We start from the raw sequence: 24,592 nt of genomic DNA, 5'->3' as shown, positions 1-24,592 counted from the left end.
TTTCCTTATCAAGTGATTTTTGCTTTGGAGTATAATATGTCAGAAAATAGTGAAAAGTACCTTTTTACCAGAGCTCAAGCTGACAAAATAAGTGCCTTGTTTTCTGCAACCACCAAAACCCAAATATGTTCAGGTTAATTATCAGAGAAAATCAGAAATGAATGTTTAACATTTTTACCCAAAAACATATTAAATGATTATCCAATTATCAAATCTGTTGCAGATTCATTGAGCTGACTAATCATTCCAGCTGTCATTTGGTTGGAATATCACATTTCAATGGAAAAAGTTACCCATATTCCAAACCAACGTTAAAATTAACTAATAATCTTAATTTCAGTAGAAACGGTAAACTCATGCACACAGAAATAATCCATTACGTCTTATTTCCTCAAAAGAGAAAAGCCTCTGATCCCTCCGTCTGTGATTATGAGCACTTTCTAAAGAAATTTGAATCATTACCAGCTTGTCTGTAGTTTATGCTGAAAGGGCTCTGCCTCAGTAGAATGGATCTGTTTTTGTCCCACATCGCAGTATTAAAAATATCCTCAAAAGCTAATGATCTATGCAAATGGATCTCTTCTTTCACTTATCTAATTGGAAACACACTAGCCAATTTTGAGCACCATTTGTCAATGACCTCCTCTGTGTCTCCTTCGCTGCACGCATTCACACACACATACACACACACACACACACACACACTGCGCCCCCCCCCCCTCGCTCTCTTAGACATTTTAATCAGTTTTGAGAGGAATAATTGCCCAGGTAGACGTCTAAATATGGTGGTATTTCAATTACTTGGTGTGTCTGGCTTCAGGCAAAATATGCCTCACAGAGACTAATCAAGTAAGACTGATTAACCTAACATTTTATTACAGTCTGAGAGTGCATGTGTGTGTCCGTGTGTGTGCACTGTGCATGTAGATTAGCATTCAGGCAAGTGAATGTCCATCATTATATTAACATCAGAGCATCACTTGGGACAGATTACAGACGTCACGTACTGCCCGCAAACAGTTTAGGCTAAAATAAGCTCCTGTGGTTCATCTGTGATTTCTCACGCTCACTGCCCTCACAAGACGTTTTGAGGTGATGAGAAGAGGTCAGGGGAGAAACTTCTCTCAGGGCTGTTTAGTACGCTCACCTCTGGCCCGCCAATTATATCACACACACTCTCGGTTTCCACGCACAGGGAGCAACACTCTCGCTCTGTTGGACACGGACTGAGCAGAGCTTGTATCTGATTAGCAGCGAAGTGACGGCTGTCATGTGAAGAGCTTGATGTGTGTGCGTGTCTGTACGCAGTTATAGATGTGTTTTTGTTGTTTACCTCACTTTTATATCCAGAAATGCTTCCTAGTGTTACAAATTTTGGTGATTAGTAGGTGTCAAAAGAAAAAATCTGTAGATGCTAAATTTGCTTTAAAAAAGTGAACGTTTCTGAGGGGATGGCAGACATTGGCTACCGGATGGATTGCTATGAAATGCTGTATAGATATTTATGGCCCTGAGAGAATGTATCCTAACGACTCTGATGAACCCACGTTTCCTCTGGCGCCATCATGACGTTGGCATATGTTGTTCTGAGTGAAATGTTTCAACAACTATTTGATGGATTGTTGTTAAATTTAATCTTCCCTTCAGGACTAACTGTGAACACTTTGACAATCCCTTTCATTTCAATTTTTCATCTATTTCCATCACTGGGTCAAATGTCTAATTTGTACAGTACGATACCGCACATGCTTATCATTATACCTAAATACCATCAGCAATTTAGAATAGTCACTGTGAGCACATTAGCATGCAGACATTAGCATTTACCTCAAACCCCCACTGTCTAAGTACAGTCTCACAGAGCCTCTAGCACAGCTGTAGACTCTTGTTTAGACATAGATTACATAATAATTATTTGAAAAAGCATGACTATATTTCAGTTTGAAGCAGCTCCTAAATACACACTGCGATATATAGTCACTGAAATGCTGTTGAAACAAAGGTTATATGTAATTTAAACATCTAAACAAACGGTTTATACAGTACGGTTTTACAGTAACCGAGACGTCTAAATGTCTTTTGATCTGCGAGTCGCCAAATCAGTGCAACGGTGAAGAAAGCCAGAATTTATGCTGCCAATATTAGACGCAACCGCAACACCATTAACAAGTTCAAAATGCTTTACATTATTCCTATCATCACAGAGCTGTCATGTCTGGGCAGAGTTTTGGGAAAGAAAGTTAAAAGGGAGATTTTTGTTTATTTGTAACAAATTGATCTTACATTTCTGTCTTGGTACATGGCAGATATCCTGATGCTGTATGTAAGAGATGATGACAGATGGGCGCGCCCAGCCTTAATCTCTCACACTTTCATCCTTGATTTGACTCTCCTGCTGCAGACTGTGTGAGAATTTACTGGCCTGAATGTGTCACTGTATTTATGATTTCATGTAGCTTGTTTAATTAATCATGTGCATAAATGCATGCATATAAGGTAATATAATGCCTTATGTAGAGTAGAAGTCTCTACAGATGACTGTGAAGTCATTAATATTTAATAACCATCTTCTCAATTATCTTCTCTTTAGTTATCTCAATTTGCATGATCATAAAGACCCTATTGTATCAATGTCCGAGCCATTAGAAGCTGCAATAAGTCTCCCTTATTGTATTTTGAGCGCTCCACAGCCACAGTTGACTCCCTCACATTAGATGACAGTGATTGACCGTTGCGCACCTTGAGTGTCCATGGGCCGGTTTCCGCCTTTAGACATGAAAAAAAAAAATCATTGCTGTTGTCATTTTGTGTACCAAAGAGTCTAAGTCTGTCTCTGATTGAGTGTGGGTTGTTTAGTCTCACCAGGCTGCTCTCTGAGATGTGTGCTCCCTGAGGCTCTTGCAGCTACACTGTATCTCCAGGTCTCATTTTGACTCAGGGAATCATTAATCACACGACAGACACGTCAAACCCTCCGTAGACCTCTCCGTCTCCCCCAGCTTCCCTTTTAACTTCCCCTCCATATCCTGGTTGCTTTCTGTCTGGCAATGAGTCGACCCACTCACAGGCACAGAGAGACAGACGCATCCACGTGTCTATATACAATATAATATACAATCTTAAAGACGAGATGAAGGCTTTGAAGTGCCAGGGAAGTGTTTCCAGTTTTGATAACAGGCGGCGTTTACTGAACATGGGGTGGAGAATGAAGGTGATGGAGGACAAATGGTGTCACTTTTTTTGTGTTATAGAGGAAAGACACCATCAGATGTTTCAGTAAATGCCTCAAAATGACATACAATATATTTATGTGGAAATGAGAAAGACTTCTGTCCGTTGGAAGAAACAGAACGTTTTTATAGAGCCATAAAGTCTGCAGAGGGAAGAGCTTGTGGTGGTTGGATAGCTCCACAAAACATTGGACTGTGACTCGCTAGACCATTGTTCTCTCCCCATTTCCTACCGCAAGTTGGTTTCTTTTAACCACGACCACGAACCTTAACCAAGCAGTTATTGTATTTGAGCCCAAACCATGCTCTCTCCCTGACCACACTGTTGATTCTGAACTGCTGTGGAGAGAACAGACAAATGATGTTGTGCTGCTATTGAGACCGTCAGAGTTGTACAAATGCTGTATTTTGTTGTTTAATTTCCAATACCTCGGCTCAGGTTATCTGCCAGTACTGAATACCAGTCTGATACCAGTGTGCTGTTTTTTCCTCAATGTAGATTCTGTGTATCTCACAGCAAGGGGACTCATTAGAGTCGATCTTATGTGAGGTAATACAGTAAGGTCAGGGTTTGCTGTGGCATTAAAAACTGAGGCCCGCTGTGACCTAATGACTGAAGCTGACAACAGAAACACTGATTTTCATAATAACATTCTCAAAAAAACAAATGTGGTTTGTTCACATATGGCTGATACCCAATCCGCATACAGTAATAAGGAAAGATAATGTTCTGCATCAGATCCCACCGCAACATTAAGGTTGAAAGGGTTTAAAAGGCTATATCCTTTGTATATGCTGTAGGCCTAATTACATTTTCTCTTCTTGTTACACATTGTTGAAAAGTTACAGGCTCAAGCCTAAATCCTACATGTGTTATATTAATTCCACATGGCAGGTCTCCAAAATGGATGATCATGGTTCCATTCTTTGAAATCCTTTTTTTTTTATAGAGTGTCTATCTGTGGTAGGATGTCAGTGTGCCAGATGTGACATCAATCTATCCCATCCCGACAGAAATATTCCCCAATGCGCTGATTGCATATGCAATACATGTTATAGCCAGATTTTGCCTCCGGGCTGTGTGTTTGTGTGTGCACGTGTGTTGACTTCGCACTCAGGGGAGATTGCCACATCTGTGAGTTCGTCCACAGTAGCCACTGGGTCAGATATCTGTCGTCACTGCTTCCCTCCTCCCTTCTGTTAGTCTTTCTCTGCTTCTTCTTCTCCGAATTTTGTCCTTCATTTTCCCCCTGCCACCTCTTTTTGATTCATCGTTTGTTTTTTTTGTTTTTTTTTTTGGATTCAGTCCCTGCTATACCCCTGGCTGCTTTTATTTCATCCTTATCCATTCCATCTTGCCCCTCCTTTCCCCGTCTCACCTCCTATCTCATCTCCCAGTTCATTCTTCTCATCTGTCTTTTGTATGTTTCCCACTCTGTTTCCCCACTTAACCTACAAGTAGTACTCCTCCCTCCTTTCCCCTACTTCCATTTCTCATCTCCCTCCTCTTTCCTCATCTCCACTCAGTCCCATCACTGACCCAATTAAGCATGGGGAGGGACACAGCAGGAGGAGAGTGACGGAGGTAAGGCGAGGAAGAGAGGGAGGACAGGCAGAGAGTAGAGACAGTTTGAGAGTCAGTAGCTGGAAAAGCAGAGAGAGTCGGTAAACAATATCTGCCAACCTGCCAGGAGATACACAGTGAATTGCCTGAACTTCACCTGGAACTTAAACAACCTTTGACAGCCTCGGAGGTGGGCGGGTGTGGAGCAGCAAATCGACAGTCTTGCAGCCACGCACTTACCCCTCTCAATGAAGAAACGAGGAGAATAACATTCTACCTTCAGTGAAGAAAGCGGGTGGGGTGCCGTGCGGAGTTAGGATGGCCGAATGCCGGCATATAGAGGGAGACTGAGAGGAGAGACTGAAGAGAGAAAGACGGTGCATTCCTGGTTGGAGCTGAGAACGAGGGGGGGAGGGGGGCGTGGTTGCCCTGGGGCAAGAGAAAGATTTTTGTTGACAGAAACAGAGAAAGAGAAAGGAAGGGGGGAAAGGATGCATCTGTTCTTCCAAGACAAGTGGGAGGTGGAGGGGCTGCAGACTGTGGGCATCCTCCTGGTGGTCTGCAGCTCCCTCAAACTGATGCACTTTCTGGGGCTCATCGACATTTCCGTGGCAGGTAAGAGAAATCGTAAGGAAGCAAGAGAGAGGCTCTGAGTGAGAAGTCAGAAATGATTAATATGATGGAGGAAAACACTCAGCTGGAAAGGTGGCAGGGGGGGGGGTCTGTGTATGTTTCTGAAGTGTTTTCAGGGTTAAATAGTTGTCATGTTTCTCACATCTGTTTATAGTCCTGCGTAGTACGTGTGTGTGTGTGTGTGTGTGTGTATAGCCTCGTCTGAGACTGAAATACCAAAGCACATGCAGTGTATCCACACCTTTCTAACTCACATATAGTTGCAGAATGTTATAACTGCTGCATTTATGACACAAATGAGATTCAAAACTTCCAAACAAATACATTTGAATGAATAATTCATGTCCACAAAACACATTCTTATGTAGGAAGAAGATATTTCTGAAATTTATCATTCAATATTTAACTACTTGCATCTAAAATGCTCTGTCTGTAAAATATTTTATCAACCATGGATTTTACTTTTCGTTTTTACTGTGATTAAGATGTGCCCTCCAACAATTTTATGTATCAAGATCAGTCTGCTCGCTTCTGTCTCTGGGAGAGGGGGCCTTTCCATGTCTTCACCTTGAGGCCACACATTTTAATTTTAAAGCCTGCATGATAAACTGGAGGCATGGAGTTTATATGATGAGCACTTTTACCAGATGAGGCTCTAGCAAAAAAAGGTGCATCATGGGAAATTTAGGTTCTGGTGCTTTTGGAGTTTAAACTACATTAGGGGCTGAAAGTCAGGATATCTTTGCTCTTGCTGCATGTTCTTTCTTTTGTTTTTGCCTCTTGTGAGTCCCTCAGCTTTATGGGAATGTATCACTATATAGCTAGATAAGGATAGGCAAGAGAGGTGGGAGGAGATTAATGACATTAGGTACAAGTCCCAGGCCTCATTTGAAACCACAGGCAAATGAAGAACCAACTGAACCAACAGGAAGTTTTAATTTGATGATAATATTTCTGAAAACTACAGTTCTACTTCTCTCATCACGAGACGTCAGGGGGGCCTACAGATCTGCACAACCAGTCTGCATCTGCATCAGCAGTGTACCGTATCACTGTGGCTCAGAACTGTAATGTGTTTGCTGCTTTCACTTCAGCTGAGGAAATTGCATGGCTTCTCTGTGCCTTGAGAAAATCCTCAGATCTCTTGGGTTCATGAAACATGAGGCTCCTTCAAAAGTTACTGGATATTGTCAAAAATGTGTTGCCATCAAGCTAAAAATAGTGCTGTTTTCCTTATATCCTGAAGAGTTTGTGGTGGTCTGTCAGTGTACCCTGGAGGAAACTATTGAACACTAATTGCTCAATCACCACAGGGCTCACGGTGCAAGTGTCATAATGCTGCACAACAGCCATCCTCATCAGACCAGCTATTGGTCTCTTTTAACTTTTCCACCATCTCAGGTTAAAATGAAAGAATTCCTGGTCTCATTGTCAGTGCCACTCAAAAAAACAATTTTTAACTTCAAAGGCCGGAGAACAAATTGATCACATGTTACTTCAATAGCGAAAGGAGTGCTGTAACCTACTTGTTTTCAACCAAAGTAGTATGTTAACATTAGATGCAACTTCCATATTGAGTACTGTGTCTTATAGATTCTAATTTGATAGTGTGCTTTAAAACAGCTGTGAAAGAGAAAAAAACTGCAGCTCAGCACCGATAGATATATAGATACAGATAGACACAGACAGACAGATGTTTTGGGGGCATGTTTTTATAAAATATAGGGACCTTTAAAGAGATGCACTTGTGTGCATGTGCTTATTAAAATCAGGTTAATCCCTCTGAGATCAAATATCTCTATTCCAAGAGAGACTTTGCCAAGACAGCCGTAGCACATTTACTCAAAGACATCACAACAAGCAAGAAACCTCATCACCAGCAAAGGACAAACATACAGAGAAGGAAGCAGAAGGAGATGGAGAAGCTTGTCAAACAGTGAGGGAGGAAAAGGTGTCCCTGTCCGACAACAAACATATCTAAGCAAATATTTGAAGCTCAGTGTTCCATGCAGAGCAGAGGCATACAAATCATTTTTTTTTGTTTGTTTGTTTTCGTACCAATCTCTACACAGGCTTTCAGAACAATCAGGTTACTTAAAAAACATATTTCACAACAGTTGCTATTAGATACTTCATCAAAACTGTAATCTGTGATGCTATGCCAGACACTTTCCAAACTTTAGATATGCTGTACCCATTAGATACACCTTAAGCAGCAGTGGCAAGTATCCAAGTATGTTTATGTGCATGTACAGTTTTATGACTTTACTAGTATTTCCAGTTTTATTTGCTACTTTATACTTATCCTCAACTATATCTTGCAAATTGAAATTTTATTTGACAGCTGCAGTTGTGAATCAGTTTGAATATCAGGTTTTATAAAAGCTTATGGTGAACTTATAAAAGTATGATGCATGCAGTAAAGCAAACCAACAACAGTATAGAAAGAAGTTACAATAAGTTAACAAAACAATCCCACCTCAGGGTCATTTGGTAGCTAGTCTGGAGCTTTTGATCAAATCACATGATCTTCCTCAGCAGATGGAGATACAGCATTACTCCTGGCATAATTAGTCTCCTGTGTCTTACTTGAAAAGTAACTTTTGTATCTATGGCTGTTGGCCACTGTATTTGTTATTCATTTCTGTATTGTGGTCAGCAGTTAGGTCCTTATGGAAAAAGATAATGTACTCACTTGCACAGACCCTGGGGCAGAGGGCTGGGCCTTTGCTAGGCGACTGGATGTATTAATCTGGTATCCATTGGACAATGTGCTCAGCCTCTGGCTCTGAGGACCACAGTCCCTGAGGCCCCATGGTGCAGGGAGACAACGGGGTGGGTTGTCAGTGTTGGTACTGTGGTGGTATTAGTTTTCAACCCATCACGGCCTTCATCCCTCAGACTGCAGGGGTCCTGCTGAAAGGGGTGAGGGGACTGTTACCATGGAAACTAAGAGGCAAGAGTAAGTACGTGGTTCATGTGTGTGTATTTGTTTTACTTCTGCCTGATTTTCATTATTACTCTGTAAATGGGCATCAGGAGGTTTGTGTTGAGCTGGACTGGTGCTGTGGTGTGAGGCGTGATGGGCTCTGGTTGAGGCGGTTTTGCAAATATGGCAAATATGAAGTGAAATGATGTCCTTGTTTAAGCCGATTGTGAATTAAAACTGTTGATGTTTGACTTTTGTTAGAAGTTGACACTCTCCACTGGGTTTTCTAATACCTCATACAGTCGACTGAATGTGGCAATGCGATACGAGAGCCAGACTGATGAGGGAAGCTGTGCGTTTCTAGGGGTCACGCTGTGCTGCTGTTGTGCGATAATATCTACCGTTTGAAGTGGTACGTGTGGTCTCCCATCGCTAAACCAGGTCAGCAGGCAATTACCAGTTTGCCTCATTGTTGCATCTGTCCGTTGCATGGAGTGTGTTTGTGGTTTTACGGACACGTGTGCATGTGTGCGTGAGAAAACAGAATGAAATCACAGACTTGCGTGCACATGTGTGTGTTTGTGTGTGTGTGTGTTTGTGTGTGTGTGTGTGTGTGTGTGTGTGTCTCTAACCTTTATGCTATGGTTGGTGATTGCAGGTAATCCTTCCACCAGCCAAAGCAAAAAAACCATAAAGCAGCGATTCCTCAAGCTGCTGCCGTGCTGCAAGCCCTCGGCTGCCCCCTCTATCAGTCAAAGCAAGTGCTCCTTCACTCTCTATACATCTCTACGTTCTTCCATGTGTCCGGCCTCTTGTGTGGATGCCGTCATGTGCGCGCAGCTGCCGAAACATTCAGTGTACACATTAATCCACCTACAGGAATTCACTCAAACCCCACAAACTCAAAAACACCCTGGTGTTATTGTGGCTAATGGGTCTGACCCGTTTTTGTATTTTGGGATTTGATGACTGTGCTGTTCCCTTGGGCAGTGGAATGTGTGTCTGTGTGTGTGTGTGTTTGTGTGTGTGTGTGTGTGTGTGTGTGAGATATTAAGGTGAGGTCAAAACTAACAGGTTCTAGAGGTCTGGGAACTTATCAGACATGGCACACACTTTGAGTTGAGAGTTATTTTTGGAGAAACACATGGACTGAGAATCGGATGAGGAATATGTGGTAGAGACTTTCTTTCCTCAGTGCAGGACCAGTTTCTTTAGTAAACTTGAATTTGAAAGTAAGAAAATTTAAAGATGTTGTACTCACCATGTTTTGCTTTGTGATAGGAAGTAAGGAAATAAAGCTTATGCTGGTACAAAGGTGTGTGGAAATTGCTTGGCTTTGTGCCGTCATGATTATAAATAGAAAATTGCATTCACTCACATTTTCCCTCAGTGAATTAACATTGTTATGAACAAACTGTGTTATTTTGCTCTATGTAAGACTTGTACTGGATGAGGAGCTCAGTATCAGTTTGATGACTTCAGTATGTTGGCCAGGTCATGGCAGTCTCTGGAGGCTTTGTGTGGGTGTGGAGATGATTCATGCGAACTAACACTGGTCTCTCCCTCACACAGACAGCGTGGAAGATGATTTTGAGTTATCCACTGTGTGCCATCGCCCTGAAAGCATGGACAAGCTGCAGGAGCAGACTAAGTTCACCAAGAAGGAGCTGCAAGTCCTCTACAGGGGCTTCAAAAATGTAGGTCTGGCTGAAGTAATAAGAAAGACTACAAATCAAAAAATGAAATCTGGCTCTGGTTGCATCATTTTGGGAGTTCAGAGCAGAATCAGTCTGGCGAGAGCTGAAGTTGACGTGTAGCCCTTTACATATATATATATATATTCTGTGCTAGAGGAACTAATGAGTTTTCTCAATTCACATTTGTATCCCAGGAGTGTCCGAGTGGTGTGGTGAATGAGGAGAACTTTAAGAACATTTACTCCCAGTTCTTTCCTCAGGGAGGTGAGTTGTCAGCTCCGACCACTGAACCTAAGGAGCTCCAGCTGTGTCCATAATACTTTCCCTTACACCATTCCTTCTGTCTTCATTTATTTAATACATTTCAGGTAAAAGTGTAAACAAAATCATTCATTTGATCCTGTAGAGGTATACATGTACCTTTTCCTCATTACAATGGAATGAACATAATTAGCTCATTATAAATGTGCTCGGGAGGACTATAGTACATGCACTGCCAGGCAAGGCAATTTTTCATTCCATGATATTTAGGTTGATGAAATGTTAACCACTCGCCTCCAGTTGTATTTGAAATTATTTTTATATCCAGGCTATATTTAGCTCTCTGCTAATCCTAGCTCTTCAAAGACTTTGCTTCATGTTTTGATGGCACACGCGTTACCATACGTCTCCACCTCTGCAGATTCAAGTATGTATGCACATTTCCTGTTTGAAGCCTTCGACACTAACAAGAACGGCTCGGTTAGTTTTGAGGTGAGTTGTATTCTTGTGTGTTTGAGCGATTAAAAGCAAAAATGTTGCTCCAGGAAAATTCACTACCACAGCTGTAGCCACGTAAATGTGCTCCCTCTAAATACCTGTCCATTGAGATTATTGCTGTGATAAGAATTTGACTTCACTTACTGTGTCATGATTTAAGAAATGCCAAAACAATACAGTCAGTTGTTCCCTTTCTATCTCAGGACTTTGTATTTGGCCTGTCTATCATCCTGAGAGGGACCATTAATGATCGGCTAAACTGGGCGTTCAACCTGTACGACCTGAACAAGGACGGCTGCATCACCAAAGAGGTAACACACACACACACACACACACACACACACACACACACACACACATGTTGCACTGTGTTTAGATACAGTAGCTCTCAATTCCTTGCAGTAATAGCTCCAGCCTTGGGACGATGAGGAAATGTCCTCATTGTCCAAGTTTTGGCAACTTGTTACTCTGTGTGTGGACATTGTCTGCCGGGATATTGATCACTGAATACATCAACTTTTATTTCAAAATTTAGAACTCTGCTCCAGTATGTCAAACATACGCTGTGGCATATATGGCCTCATGTGATTATGATATAACCAAGTTGTTTTCTGGTGAGACTGAGCAAAATGGTCACAGATGTCATATTTAATTCATAACATAAAAGAGTGTATAATATTTCATATGTGTCATACTAGTGAGTCATTTCCAATCACACAAGGTGGAAAACAACCCACCTAATATCCAAAAAGATCATGCATGTAGGACTCTAAGCTCTGTACTTCTGAAAGCCTGGCATTTGTTCTTTACTTTGCAGGAGATGTTGGACATCATGAAATCCATCTATGACATGATGGGGAAGTACACATACCCCACTATGCAGGATGATGCCCCAAGAGAACATGTGGAGAGCTTCTTCCAGGTTAAACTCAGCAGTCTTTACTTTTTATTGACCCCTCATTTTATGATTGCTTAAAACCACAAACCTCTATATATTGCTCTATAAAAGAATATAATGTACAAAATTCTTGAACTTTCAGTGAAGTAAATCTCTGCTGCTGTTTTTCTTTCAGAAAATGGACCGGAATAAAGACGGAGTGGTCACCATAGAGGAGTTCATTGAGTCTTGCAAAAAGGTAGGCCAGTAAAAAACTGAAAGTTAGTTTTCCAGGGAATCATTGAGGTGAGATGTGACACCGCCTCCTTATTCAAACCTCTTCTCTCTGTCTAGGATGAGAACATCATGCAGTCAATGCAGCTGTTTGACAATGTCATCTAAGAGTCTGGACCAGTTAGGACGCTGGCACCAGGGAGGGGAGTGTATGTGTGTGTGTGCAAGAGGAATCAGGATTGAAAAGTTTGAGAGTTGTGTGTATGTGTGTGTGTGTGTGTGTGTGTGTGTGTGTTGCCGTTTCCTGACTTGCAAGCTTGTGCTTGTGTCTCTGTTGAGAGCTGTGAGTCCTGAGGGCACTGAGGGGCCCTCTCCTTCCTCCTGGCTCCTGGACCCCCAGTGGCATTTCTCCAAGCAACAATGGAGCTTCCCCAACTCCCTTCCTCATCATGCAGAATCTTAGTTTTACCCCAGAGACACAGAGAAAGAGGGCAAGCGGCGGGTTCACAGGCACGCGCAAGATTCCCCACCTGTTTTATCGGAACTTTTATTTATTATTATTATTGTTGTTATTATTGATGGAGGAACTATCGCAGCTTGTAATGGCTGAACTCAGAGGAAAGCAGTTATCCCCAAACCGTGACCTAAGATGATTTTCCCCCTTTCCCAGTGATGGCTAAGATTTGGATTTGTGAATCGGATCCTGCCTCTGTGCATGTGGGTGACACCTCCCTGGAGCTGCTAGAGCGCTGACGCCCCGGCAATGAAAATAGAAATGAATCTACCACCATCTAGTGGACGATAGAGAAGAGAAAGAGAAAGACACTTCCTGAGGGAACAACTGACGAAATGGACATCCAAGCGATCCTGTTTTACACATGGAGGTTCAAACATGTTGTTTTCCATGAGGAACTGATTTCAGTATCGCATGATGATGTCACTAATATCCAATTATGTATTTACAGAGATACTCCAAAGTCTGCTTGTCTGTCTGCTGTTCCTAGTCATTCACAGGTGCCTCACCCTTTGTGTATGTGTGTGTGCATGTGTAACAGAAAGAGATGTCATCCATCTTACCTATGTAAGACTCTAATGGGACAACACCCACCTCCATTCATGGGATTCTGGTAGAATAATTCCCGGCCTTCCAAACTATTACAGGTCTAGCTGTAGGTGTCTATTGACTGTTGTACATTTTCTAGCATTCCCAGTGGTGTGATGTTAGGCAGTACAGCGTGGGGATTGCACTATAGTTGAGATGTTTCGACCATCCCAGCTTGTCGCAACACGGGACTGGCATACCACAGTCGTACTCGTCTATCAATATACATTCAAGGGGAATTTATTAGATTGCAGATTGTATTTGTGAACTTCTTGTAATCGGAAATGTCATGTGGTTGTAGCAGGTCCTACCACTTCAAAAAAAAAATCTCAAAACCCTTGTTGCATTAAATTAGGCTCATTCAATTTAAAAGAGGCATAGTATGTGGGTGTGTACTGTTAGTGAGAGAGACATGGTTTAATAAGTTTTTTTTTTGTTGTTTTTTTTTTATGCCCAGCCTTCCATTCCTTATTCTCCCTCTCTCTGTAACACCAAAGAGAAGATTTAAGAGGTATATAAAGCCACTCTAAGTTAAGACATATAGCCCATCCGTGGGTGAAGAGAGAGGGAGATGCTGTGTAGTACATAGGACAAGGGGCAATCAGAGATAAAAGGGTGTTAGTTTGGTTAACTGGAAATGTGGTTTACCTGCACACAGTCCAAACTGAAGTGTAATTTTAGGTTGTGAACCCACAGGCTCTCATGAATAATTTATTTTTTAAGAAAATTTCTTAGCCATTAATAATTTGGTCCTTTTCACACTAGATCTACTCTTAAATCCAAGATGATATAAGTACCAGAGGCGCTCAGGCCATAGTGAAGTAGGCTGCAGTGTCTTTTAAATGCAGAGATTATCATGGAATAGCAATAATTTCCTCTACGTTATCAGCTCCTCATCCAACTTCTCATTCCACTCAGAGCACACAGTAAGGGTGCACTGAGACCCTGATGAAAATATGCACTTCTGCAATTCCTTTTTTTCTGTTCTTCAAATTTTTATTTTCTAGGAAAAAAAAGGGGTTTGGCTCTGATTGTTCCTTGCCAAGTTTTTAACTTCCATTCCTGACCACAAGTTAAATCTGTCTATACCCGCATGTACTGTGTCTAGAACAATGAAAACCTACTAACCCGTTGTACTGACTGTCTAGTTATCTAGCCTCAACTGGTTGCATTACGTATTTAAAATGTGTATATTTTGTACAGAGACAATAAAAATCACAGTTACTATGCAAAATGGACTGGAGTTTGAATTTTAAAGACTGTACATAATTGTCTTTATTAAAATAAGACAGTGCTTTCAGCTTTACATGTCTAAAGATACAGTACAAAGCAACAATCAAGATTACACACATTTTTGTTTTTTTATCTTATAATCCACCAACACAATGTCAACATGAAATGGTTCATAATTTAAATATACATAATTATACATAATCCCAAGTGCCACATCTAATTCAACCAAGAGGCAGTGTATGAACAGACACAAGGCAACAGGTGAGTAATGTCTTCGTAGTGAAATTTTCTTTCAAACATCCTGTTACAAAAACAGCAATTCAGTCTACTTAACATGTTCCTGCCCACCTCTGGCTGGCTGCAAACCGAAAATGTACCCTTAACTGAAAACCCTGCAAATTTTCACTTTTCTGTCCAGCTTTAATGACACAGCATTGAAGCTGGACAGAAAATGAAAACTTGCTTGTTTTTGCTTTTGCATTTCTTTTGTGTATATTCCTTAAAAAACCAAAACACTACACATTCAGGTGGCATCTTTTAATGACATGTGTCCGCAAATGGTTCAGTCGATACCTCATGGAAAGCGGAACGGTGAGCAATTATCAAAATAACACCTCTGCTTTGATAATGGCGTGATGAAGTAATTCAATATCACCGCATGAGGTTTACTTTGCATCACCGCAGGACAGATGCATAAAAATGTGTTAAATGAAAAACATCTCAGTTTTTAACGCTGCCATTTTTTCACTTGTTTCTAAAAGCCTTGTTCCCAGTGCCACTGCTGACTCTTAAAAGCTTGAGCCGTGGCTAGTAGGGATTGGATTTGCCAATAAAAGAAGCAGGCATTTACTTGGGCATCTTGCGGAGCTCTGCCAGAACCCAAATGGCCAGTGAGAGAAGAGCCACAGAGCCAGACTGGTGAGTAGCTGCCAGTGGAGTGGGGACATACAGTAGAAGTGTGCTGATACCGAGGGCAACCTGAAGAGTGCAAATAAAGTTTGTTTTAGTTTAATCACACTGAAGAGTAATAGACTGAGTTTATATGTTTCTGTGTTGACTGACAGCCTACCTGTCCATAAGCCATTGCTGCAAGGAGACTGATGGCGACCTTAGCCCTCCTGGGCAGCGCCATCCTTCTTGAGAACAGATAGAGGCCTGTAATCGCAGTCAAAGAGGAGATCGCCTAGAAGAAAAAGCACGAGGGAAGGCCGTCAACAACCGGCTGCTGACTGAATGGGAAAGGAGAAGGGTACAAATGATGTTTAATTTAAAATAAAAGGTTATCTCTTTACAGAAATGAGGACACACCAGAATTCTGTGGTCGAACTGCACAGTCGTGGGATTTTCAAAGAAGTTCTTGAGGGTGGGGGAAAAGGCCAGCAGATCATCAGGGATCCATCGCTCTCCCATCTTAGGGAAGGAGTTATACACCAGCCCAGCATCCAAACCAGCTACAAAAGCACCTGCAACAAAGCATTTTAGACACACTTATATCTAGATCTGCGTGTGCATTGGTTACGTTTATATTTTTATTATCTTTACAGTCTACAGGAATAGATTTTCTACATATCAAACTAAGATGTCCAAGTATTTCCTTTAATTTAATAGCAACAACAAAAAACATTGCATATTTTTCATACCCTCTTTGACTTTCTTAATATGCTCTGTATTTAGTTATAAAATATTAAATTGTACTGTAGTACTTAAGCTTCAAATATGAAGACTGCAGCTACAGATCTAGGGATCATTCCTATCTCAAAAGAATTATGTCTTTGATACTGCACTGACAATACATCAAACAGTACCTGAAAGAGCTGTGAGAAAGACAAGTCCACCAGTACCCTTGGCAAACCTCCTGAGCTGCATGAGACGTGTGGTTTCTGCAATCTAAGACAGAGATGCCAAGAACAGGCATGAATTTAAAAAACCATAAACAAGATGTGTGACAAAATGTATTTAGCACACACAGGCCAATGTTAGAACTGTATTTCTTGCAGGCAGGAACTAAAAACATGTGTTTGGAATGTAAGCAAGAGACTGCCTCTGTACCTTGTGTGCAGGCAGCATCATGGTAAGCCCCGTCCAGAGACTGGCACAGTAGAGTAGCAAGGCTGAACCAAGGTGAGCACTCAGGCGATACTGGCTAACCCGCGGGACGTCATGAGACTCTGGCTTTTCCTCCAGACCGCTTTTTACCATGTACCATCCCAGAAGGCCCTGAGAGGACACACGCAATGACACAGTCATCCATGTGTTTTTTAATCTAATTTGATATCCATACAACTTGACTACAAACTTGCACTAATTGTGACAAATAAATCAGTGCACCAACCAACCTGCTCTAGAAAATACTAACACTAGAGTGAGGTAGGCATTAACTTCCTATGATCCTCTACCATCAGCATTGCTGCACTGACTCTTACCTGGAAGAAGACAAATCCACAAAGCCCCAGCACTTTCCCCTTCATGGAGCGAGTGAAGTATCCTTTCCTCCAAAAGTAAACAGTGGGGAGAATGTATGCAAGTCCAACCAGTCTGCCCCACATACGATGACCCCACTCCATGTAGAAAATAAACTTAAACTCTGGCAAAGTCATGTCATGGTTCATTCTGGGAAAACATAATGACAAATGATAATTCAGCTTTACATCAAAGACCCAACCTATAATTTCGTATACAACATAACACTGAGTTGTGTTCAGTTACATAATTGTAAAACTGTGTTTTTCATTTAATCAAAATATAAACCTGCTTGTAAATACACACACAAGCGTGTGTGTGTGTGTGTGTGTGTGTGTGTGTGTGTGTGTATAACACACATATATATTTAACACAAGTTTGGTTGTTGTCAGGCATTAGGCTGTGATCAAAAAGACATGTCAATCATTTTCACAATGATAGGAGGTTCCAAACATGTTTTGATTATTGGTGACAGGGTGCCTTCAAATATGCGCAAGTGTGTGTCTTGATAAGGTAGAAAAGAAACAGAAAAGATGGGGCCTTACATTTTGAATTCAGGAAACTGCTGGTACTTGGAAAACTCAGCCTCCCACTCTGCTTGCGACTGAGGTGGCTTCATCTCTCTCACCAGATGCCAGTCAACCATGGAAAGCCCAGATTCTGTTAGCCTGATGAACATATACAGTAAGTGCCTATTAACAACACTAAAACACAAGGACTGTTAAATACACAGACACATCACTCTTAAATCACTTTTACCTTGTGACACCACCCAACACAACAGCCCCGACCACCAACCCACTGCAGCCTAGTAACCAGCGACCTACTATGCGATTTGTAGCTGCATTGGGGACAGAGGCTGCTGACAGGGTGGAGGATGTCTCGGCTTCTGCTGTGATGGTACTCTGACCTCTCTTCACAAGCCATTGTCGTAGCTGTGGACTCCGCTGATATTTTAGAGAAATGAGAGAGAAGAAGATTTAAAATACGAGAAAGAAATTCCACATTTACCTCACATGTGATGTAATTATCACTACACAAAGTGGTCAAAAGTATGTGGACATTTTTTACAGTTTGGGCTATGCCCGTAAATTCACATTAGGGGAAATCTTAATGCTACAAAATACAATGATATTTTAGACAATCATGTGGTTTGTGGCAAAAATTAATCGAAGGCCCTTTCCTGTTTCACCATTAAAACACCAACATGTACAAAGCAATGTCAATAAAGTAATGTTATTTTGAGGCTGGTGAGGAACAATTTAACTTTGCTGCACAGACCCATGGCCTCAACCACACCGAAAACCTTAGGGATAATTATGAATACTTTTGACGGTGATGCGGTCAGAGATTCAGGACTTGTGGACAGGCTTGCAGGCTAATTGGTTGGTTGGTCTGATGTCTCTGGTTGATCGGGAAATGTTTTAATTGAAAATGGCAATATAAGTACATTTAGGTTATTAAGAATTTCATAATGTGGGTTCTTTGATAATAATTTTCCAGCTCTAATGTTGGTTTGACAGTTACGATACATCGGGATGATGGTAAGGTTATTTACTGTTATGTGATACATGCGTACGTGACTGAAGCAGAGTCAGGTGACGTTTATACCCTAAATAACTTAATATACGTTGAAAACAACAGCAGAGTGAAACACAAGGCAGTTGGCTGATGCGTTAGCTTTTTGACAATATCTGACATATATCAGTTACTTGTTCACTGTCTGACCTTTTCATGCTTATCCAGCTAGTTAGCTAATGCTAGCGTTCAGTTATATACTCACACTGCTGTGTTGAAATCTCTTGCTGGCGCTTCTGCAACCGCATAACATCGATGTCCGTATTGAAGACAGTAACATTTTGAGCCCTGACTCGTCCGCTGGTGCTGAGCTGGTAAATGATAAAGGATGAAGTTCAGGTTAAAGCTGTTACTGGCTGTTACAAAACCATGTTTCCTAAGGACTGTCATGCACAGTTCAACTTTGACCTCCTGACGTCACAACAACACGACGAGCAAACCAAAATTTGATTATTTTTTTTTTGTTTGTTTTTTTTTGCTTTTTATTTTCTTAGACGGAAAACACTATATCAGGGAGAACAATAACAAAAAAAATTGTTTTTTATAAATTTTATCATGAAGGGACGGGATGCCCTGGTGGTTGGTGGATGTTTGTTTGGTTCTTAGCGTATCCTACATGGGCGGTCACATTGCCTGCCTTTGTCCCAGTGGTGCGGCGTAGCCAGTATAGCACCTCCCACCCGCTAAACCGCGTGTAGTAAATGTAACGATCCGGAAAACGCCGATGCACTGTGGTCGCTGTCTGTAGCTGTAAGTAGTGAATCAGTCACCCAAACAACATGCACTGATGCAGTAACGCTTCCAAACAACTGATAAGGTGCCATGAATCGATAGGAAGAGGATTTGACAGGTAGCTGTTGTTGTAGTAGAAGTTAAAATTGTTAAAGGATTGTGGACGTGTTAGCTAACACATTCACAGTGAATCTCTTTCTGTCTCCGTCTGCCTGTCTGTCTTCGTGTCTCTCTGTCCAGACTGTCAGTATGGCAGAGAGCTTTTTGATGGAGGTGTGTGTGGACTCCGTAGAGTCTGCTGTCAATGCTGAACGAGGAGGTCGGTAATGTGTCCACTATACTCACCAAGACCTAAAGAGGAAATACAGGGAGTCACACTTGAAAGAAAGGACACGTCATTTAACGCACTTTTAGTGCTGCTTGAGGCAGATTTGACAGTAATTGTTCTTTAACACCTGTGTACTCAGTACTGAGCATTGTCATTTCATTTCTCAAAGGTCATGGCCATTAAGGTATGTTGTGTAGGTGTAGTCTGAGTGTTTGCCTCTCTGCACAGGTGCAGGTCGACTTGAGCTGTGCTCTAGTCTTCTGGAGGGCGGGCTAACTCCCAGTGTAGGTGAGCAGGGTTCACTTCTGCACAGATATCCGCACAACCCAAACCAGGCAAGCACACAGTCTCACATACAGTACGGAACCCTTATTTGTTTTGCCACAGGTCTGCTGCAGGTCGTGAAGCAGTATGTCAAAATTCCAGTCTATGTGATGATACGGCCTCGTGGAGGGGACTTCCTGTACTCAGATCAGGAAGTGGAGGTGATGAGGAAGGACATAGAGCTGATGAAGAGCCATGGAGCCGATGGATTAGTGCTGGGAGCCCTGACAGAGGATGGACGGGTGGATGCAGAGCTCTGCATGGAGTTACTGGGTATTGTCTGCCTGTGTATTTGATCCGATATGTATGCGCTTACAAGGCACTAAACAAAAGCAACAGTTCATGATGTACAGTTAGACAAAGTCACAAACAAACAGAAATGTCCAATAATCAAAGATACAGAGTAATCTATCAGAGTACTTTGCCTTAGCTGCCAGATTCTTAAGTCTAAATCGAATCTCTCTTAAGTCTTGCCAAAACAAAAACCTCTTCACTGAAATTCCATTTCAATATATTACCTTCGCACACCCAAAACAAATCAGGAATCCTTATCTTTATTGGATGCCTTAGGTCATTATCCACATTTCAATGAAATATAAAAAGATATTTGTCCTCAATATCACCAAGTACTCTGAATAATTGTAGGCTCACACAGAGAGGAATGTTCAGAATGTGCTAGTCGTCTAAATTGCAATCTTTGAGGTTTTACACTATCTTGATTTTCACTTTTTCCTCAACAGCTGCTGCTCGTCCTTTGCCTATCACCTTCCACCGAGGTAACATTTTCTCCATTATATCACAAGCTTTTAAAATTCTTTGCCACTCCAGCAATTACAACTGAAAAAATATCACAAAGCCACACTGGAATAAAAGCACTGTGGAGTTCTTTCAATAGTGTTCCCAAGTAAAAGGTGCAGAGAGACTTATAATATTGAACCTCAGCTCACATACAAAGTACAACAAAAGTCAGTTCATACCTGGTCAATATCAGTAAAATTTTAAAGAAGCTATAAATCCTGCCAATTTAATACACATTTATTTCTTTTGAGCAAAAGCCCAAGAAGAATGAATCAACTTCATTTGAAATACAGAAATGATTAACTAAATAAACTACAATGAAACAACTGCAACTATAGTCTGTACAACCTTTATCACTGAGATTCTCTTTGTTTATTTTTTATTATTTTGTATATCCGCCTTTATTGTTAATGACACTTTAAATGAGACCAATCTTACCCAAATATGTGGAGAGATGTTCTGCTATTCTTCATAAATGATTCTTTTCAGCTGCTGGTGGACCCCATCTGTTCCAAACAAACTTGAAGAATGTGATGCCAACATTCATCAGGCTTCTTTTCATGTTTTTTTTTTAAATCAAAATTTCACCTTTTGTGTAGTTTTGTGAGCAGTTGCTTTCTTTGTGGATGCCATGCGTAGAGGTTGACTTCATGCAATGTCCTTCACACTCTCTGATCAGTCACTGAAAAGACAAATGATCCTTGTGCTAAGTCAGAAGTACTTGTGTCAGTTTTTTAAAGCAAGGTTGTGTAAATAGCGAATTGTGCGTGTTTCACCTTATGTTCAGTAGCCTGCTGCTGCTCTTGAACGCTCTCCCATCTCTGTGAAGTCTCACAGTCTGGTTTCTTACCTACAAGCTGTTCCTCATTATGTGGAGCCATGTTGCATTAAATAGAACCCAGGCCAAACCTGAGGAAGCTGTGGTGTTCACAGGTTCTTTTATAACCTTGTTCATGCAGTTAAATCACAGGTGTAGTCCGTCTTAATGCAGTGGTCACAGGTAAACTGACTTCTGTTGCATTGGGGATGTACTTTGGCATCTGTATTTTCAATGTAGTCAGTCGAACGTGTTTGATGTTATATATGATAAAAAAAACAAGTACCCTACAGTTCAACTTCAACTCAGTTTTGTTGTATATTGTGATATTGCTTCTTCTGCAGCTTTTGACATGGTTCACGACCCAGCAGTCGCTCTGGAGACTCTCGTATCATTAGGGTTCCAGCGTGTGTTGACAAGTGGCTGTGACAGCTCTGCTTTGGAAGGACTTCCTCTCATCAAACGGATCATTGATCAAGTATGTATAATGTATATGTGTAAACTCTGTGCATGCATATATGTTTGCATGGTTTAACTGTATTTCTTAGTCAGTGTAGATTAGCATCTCATGTCTCTCCCTCTCTACCAATCTTACATCATCATCTCCACTCAACAGGCTAAAGGGAGAATTACCATCATGCCAGGTTAGTGCATTTATTTTTTTCTACAGTATGTCAATTATATGTGTATTTTTAGTTGTTTTCAGTTGTTTATTTATTGATTTATTTTATAACAGGAGGGGGTATCACAGAGAGGAACCTGCAGAGAATTTTAGAGGGATCAGGGGCTCAAGAGTTTCACTGCTCAGCCCGCTCCAGTAAAGATTCTTCTATGAAGTTCAGGTATGTTTAAATTAGCCATGCTTACATACATCAAATGATTTTTTGCAAATATAAGGGATAAAAAGGTTGGGTTTTTTTGATGCTGTCTAAGACATGATGTTTTCATGTGCAGGAACACCTGTGTGACCATGGGAGCTGCTTTCTCAGCACCTGAGTACGGCCTAAAGGTGGCAGATGTGAGCAAAGTCCGCACTCTTAATGCAATTGCCAGAAATACCTTGTGAGTGGCTACTGGACAATCATGACAGACAACAAAACAGATACCTCAAAGGTGATCATGAGTAATTGTACTGATATGTCATCATTTATTTTTACTAAAAGCCAGAAAAAGAAGACATTTCAGAACTGCCACAGAGTACTTTTGTTTCTCGTTTTTTTTTAATCACTGATCAAACAGTCCTTGTAAAGTTAAAGCTCAGGGACAGCCCTGCAGCCTTCTGGGATATGCAGTGCAGAGAGCATAATTTACATGTATTATTATAAAACTGTATGTGGCCTCAGAAATAGAGATAGTGTCATGAAATACACGGTAGATGGTTAAATTAAAAATGGCGCTAACCAGTACTGCTGCTGTTTTCAGAGCAGTGAGTTTTCCATTTGCTGTATCATTGACCTATATTTATTTGCAGCACTCCCTTTTTACAGTGGACGATAATGCAAAGCTGTGACCTCCTGTGCTTCATTTTTTACAAGGACACAATCATTACAACTTCACTTTGCTCAGAATGTAATAAAAGTTAGAAAACCTCAACACCTCAGCACATTTTGTTTTATTGTAAGGAATATGCCACACAATTGCAGAATCATGCTTCATTTACATCAGGTGTAACTATGAGGTGTAAGATATTTAACCTGGCTGAATTCATTATCAAATCTCTTAAATGGAGCTTCATGTCTCACAGTAAAAACTGACTTCACAAACAGAGAGTCAATGAATCTATGATGTCATTAAACAAAGGAGGTGATCAATAGAAAGTTAAAGCAGAACATGGCAGAGACATGAGATAATGTCATATCACTACTCTACCTCTCAGATTCATTGTCTGTTGATTGGACTAATAATTTAATAATTTATCCATCTCAGCTTTAGCCATAGCCCATTCTGCATGTCCTCTTTCGTGGCGTATGTTTCTAAGGTGACCTTTTCGTCTTTACATACTCTATACGTCAGAAAAGCATTGTAGCAAAACACCTCAGACTGGATAGGAAACAGTTTTCAATCAAATATTTATGGATTTCTCCGGTTTCAAATTGCTCTTAGTTGTAGTTTGCTATAGGCAGCTAATATTTATTTATCTTTCTCCTCTGCCATGCCCCCTCTTGAAACTGTCCTCTGTGTCTGCTATTGCCCCTCAACATAACTCCTCTTAGCTTCACTTTAAGTCCCTGTCAAAGTAACTGCCTTCACTATTATATAACAAGTAATCAGATTTAGCTGATTGGTACCAAGGGCTAATTACAAAATGATGCTCACCTCTGTGCATACAACGATAGTTATAAACAACATTACATATTACATTGCTCTTATATTGCGCATAGGTTACCTCACGTGTCACACTGCTGTCCTTGGGGTTATACACACAGTGAGTCAGCCAGATTGCAATCATTTGGTGTTATCAAACATGTAATGATTAACCGTCAGGCACTCAGCGTAATCTGTTTTTGGACCATCACAGTCGGTGAGATAGTTTTCACACACGTTCTTTATTGCTAATAAAAGTTGTATTTGGAGCACTGTAAATGAGTCACTTTTCTACACAGCAAGTTTCCGTCGGCCATGCTGAGTATTGTCTTTGACACATCTGTGTTTTCCTCACTGACACTACATATGTCAGGTTGTTGAGAAGATCTGTTTTTGTTAAAGTTGCTTGTCAGTAATTAAGACATGGACCATTGTATAAAGCTGAAAAGATGCCGCTGTGCTTCGACTTGACCACCTTTAATGCAGAGAGACATCCCATGGATCATAACTTCAGCAAAACAATGCTGTCGACTCCCTCTCATACAAAGTGCTCCTTTCTCTTTGTACTCACGTGCAAACCTGCAGTAAATATCTTAGTTCCTGTGGTTTGTGTTGAACTAGTGTCTGGTAGCAATTTACCTCTGGAGTAGCCTGTCCAAGGAAAAAAAAAACCCAACTTCAGCATTGCACGTAAACCCGAGGTTTTGCACAGTAACGCACAAGTTTTGTTTTTGGTCACATACTGTACCGTCTGGTCGCTTCAGGCTACAGTGATCTTAACTTGGTCTGACTAGTGAACTTTATCTGCTTCTCTTCTTTTTGACTTGAATCTCTAGTATACAGCATGTTCTTTGGTTTAGCAGTAAAAAATTCCTCCTTCTGAGCAGAAGAGGCAACAGAAAATCACATTTCAGGACCTTCAGCCCAACAACCTCATTCGAATGAATGACTGCCTGAAATTAATCTGATGTGACTTGAGATCCGAAAAATGGT

The 24,592-nt window shown here is 41.0% G+C and overlaps 3 protein-coding genes across 4 annotated transcripts in view; 2 read left to right on the top strand and 1 right to left on the bottom strand.

Annotated features, from left to right (window-relative positions):
• kcnip2 (potassium voltage-gated channel interacting protein 2) overlaps positions 1-12,154 on the top strand; it is an 86,379-nt gene extending 74,225 nt beyond the window's left edge. The window contains exons 3-10 of the mRNA XM_022762478.1: positions 9,031-9,113; positions 9,929-10,053; positions 10,248-10,317; positions 10,736-10,806; positions 11,016-11,123; positions 11,630-11,734; positions 11,886-11,948; positions 12,044-12,154. Coding sequence (XP_022618199.1) covers positions 9,031-9,113; positions 9,929-10,053; positions 10,248-10,317; positions 10,736-10,806; positions 11,016-11,123; positions 11,630-11,734; positions 11,886-11,948; positions 12,044-12,091 — 673 coding nt within the window. The 3' untranslated portion in view covers positions 12,092-12,154. The remainder of the gene's footprint in view (positions 1-9,030; positions 9,114-9,928; positions 10,054-10,247; positions 10,318-10,735; positions 10,807-11,015; positions 11,124-11,629; positions 11,735-11,885; positions 11,949-12,043) is intronic.
• A 2,115-nt stretch (positions 12,155-14,269) lies between these two features.
• On the bottom strand, positions 14,270-18,692 carry LOC111234393 (cytochrome c oxidase assembly protein COX15 homolog). The gene is made up of 9 exons (XM_022762467.1): positions 18,502-18,692; positions 17,478-17,665; positions 17,264-17,386; positions 16,682-16,868; positions 16,308-16,475; positions 16,064-16,145; positions 15,567-15,721; positions 15,328-15,441; positions 14,270-15,236 (listed from the first exon to the last, which is right to left on the bottom strand). The coding sequence occupies exons 1-9, from the start codon at positions 18,574-18,576 to the stop codon at positions 15,105-15,107; spliced, it is 1,224 nt and encodes a 407-aa protein (XP_022618188.1). The 5' UTR covers positions 18,577-18,692; the 3' UTR covers positions 14,270-15,104.
• Positions 18,693-19,007: 315 nt separating this feature from the next.
• On the top strand, positions 19,008-22,895 carry cutc (cutC copper transporter). 2 transcript variants are annotated; one of them, XM_022762747.1, is made up of 9 exons: positions 19,008-19,146; positions 19,269-19,347; positions 19,585-19,644; positions 19,744-19,953; positions 20,421-20,456; positions 21,640-21,773; positions 21,912-21,939; positions 22,032-22,137; positions 22,250-22,895. In XM_022762747.1, exons 2-9 carry the CDS (start codon positions 19,278-19,280, stop codon positions 22,359-22,361), a joined length of 756 nt encoding a protein of 251 aa, XP_022618468.1. In that variant the 5' UTR covers positions 19,008-19,146; positions 19,269-19,277; the 3' UTR covers positions 22,362-22,895. The 2 variants fall into 2 exon arrangements, with proteins under 2 accessions (XP_022618468.1, XP_022618476.1); XM_022762755.1 differs by having other exon boundaries at positions 19,216-19,347.
• The last annotated feature ends 1,697 nt before the right edge of the window (positions 22,896-24,592 follow it).

The sequence above is a fragment of the Seriola dumerili genome, unplaced genomic scaffold (genome assembly GCF_002260705.1).
Source record: "Seriola dumerili isolate Sdu_G_001 unplaced genomic scaffold, Sdu_1.0 BDQW01000024.1, whole genome shotgun sequence".
Taxonomy (NCBI): domain Eukaryota; kingdom Metazoa; phylum Chordata; class Actinopteri; order Carangiformes; family Carangidae; genus Seriola; species Seriola dumerili.
This window is presented reverse-complemented; position numbering and strand designations above follow the sequence as displayed.

Excerpts from the sequence above, each read along its gene's own strand:
- LOC111234393 (XM_022762467.1), bottom strand. The coding sequence starts at position 18,576 with ATGTTACTGTCTTCAATACGGACATCGATGTTATGCGGTTGCAGAAGC. Across the intron at positions 17,387-17,477 it reads GTGTTGGGTGGTGTCACAAG|GCTAACAGAATCTGGGCTTT; the intron begins GTAAAAGTGATT and ends TATGTTCATCAG. Across the intron at positions 16,869-17,263 it reads CAGTTTCCTGAATTCAAAAT|AATGAACCATGACATGACTT; the intron begins GTAAGGCCCCAT and ends ATGTTTTCCCAG.
- cutc (XM_022762747.1), top strand. The coding sequence starts at position 19,278 with ATGGCAGAGAGCTTTTTGATGGAGGTGTGTGTGGACTCCGTAGAGTCT. Across the intron at positions 19,954-20,420 it reads GCTCTGCATGGAGTTACTGG|CTGCTGCTCGTCCTTTGCCT; the intron begins GTATTGTCTGCC and ends TTTCCTCAACAG. Across the intron at positions 20,457-21,639 it reads GCCTATCACCTTCCACCGAG|CTTTTGACATGGTTCACGAC; the intron begins GTAACATTTTCT and ends CTTCTTCTGCAG.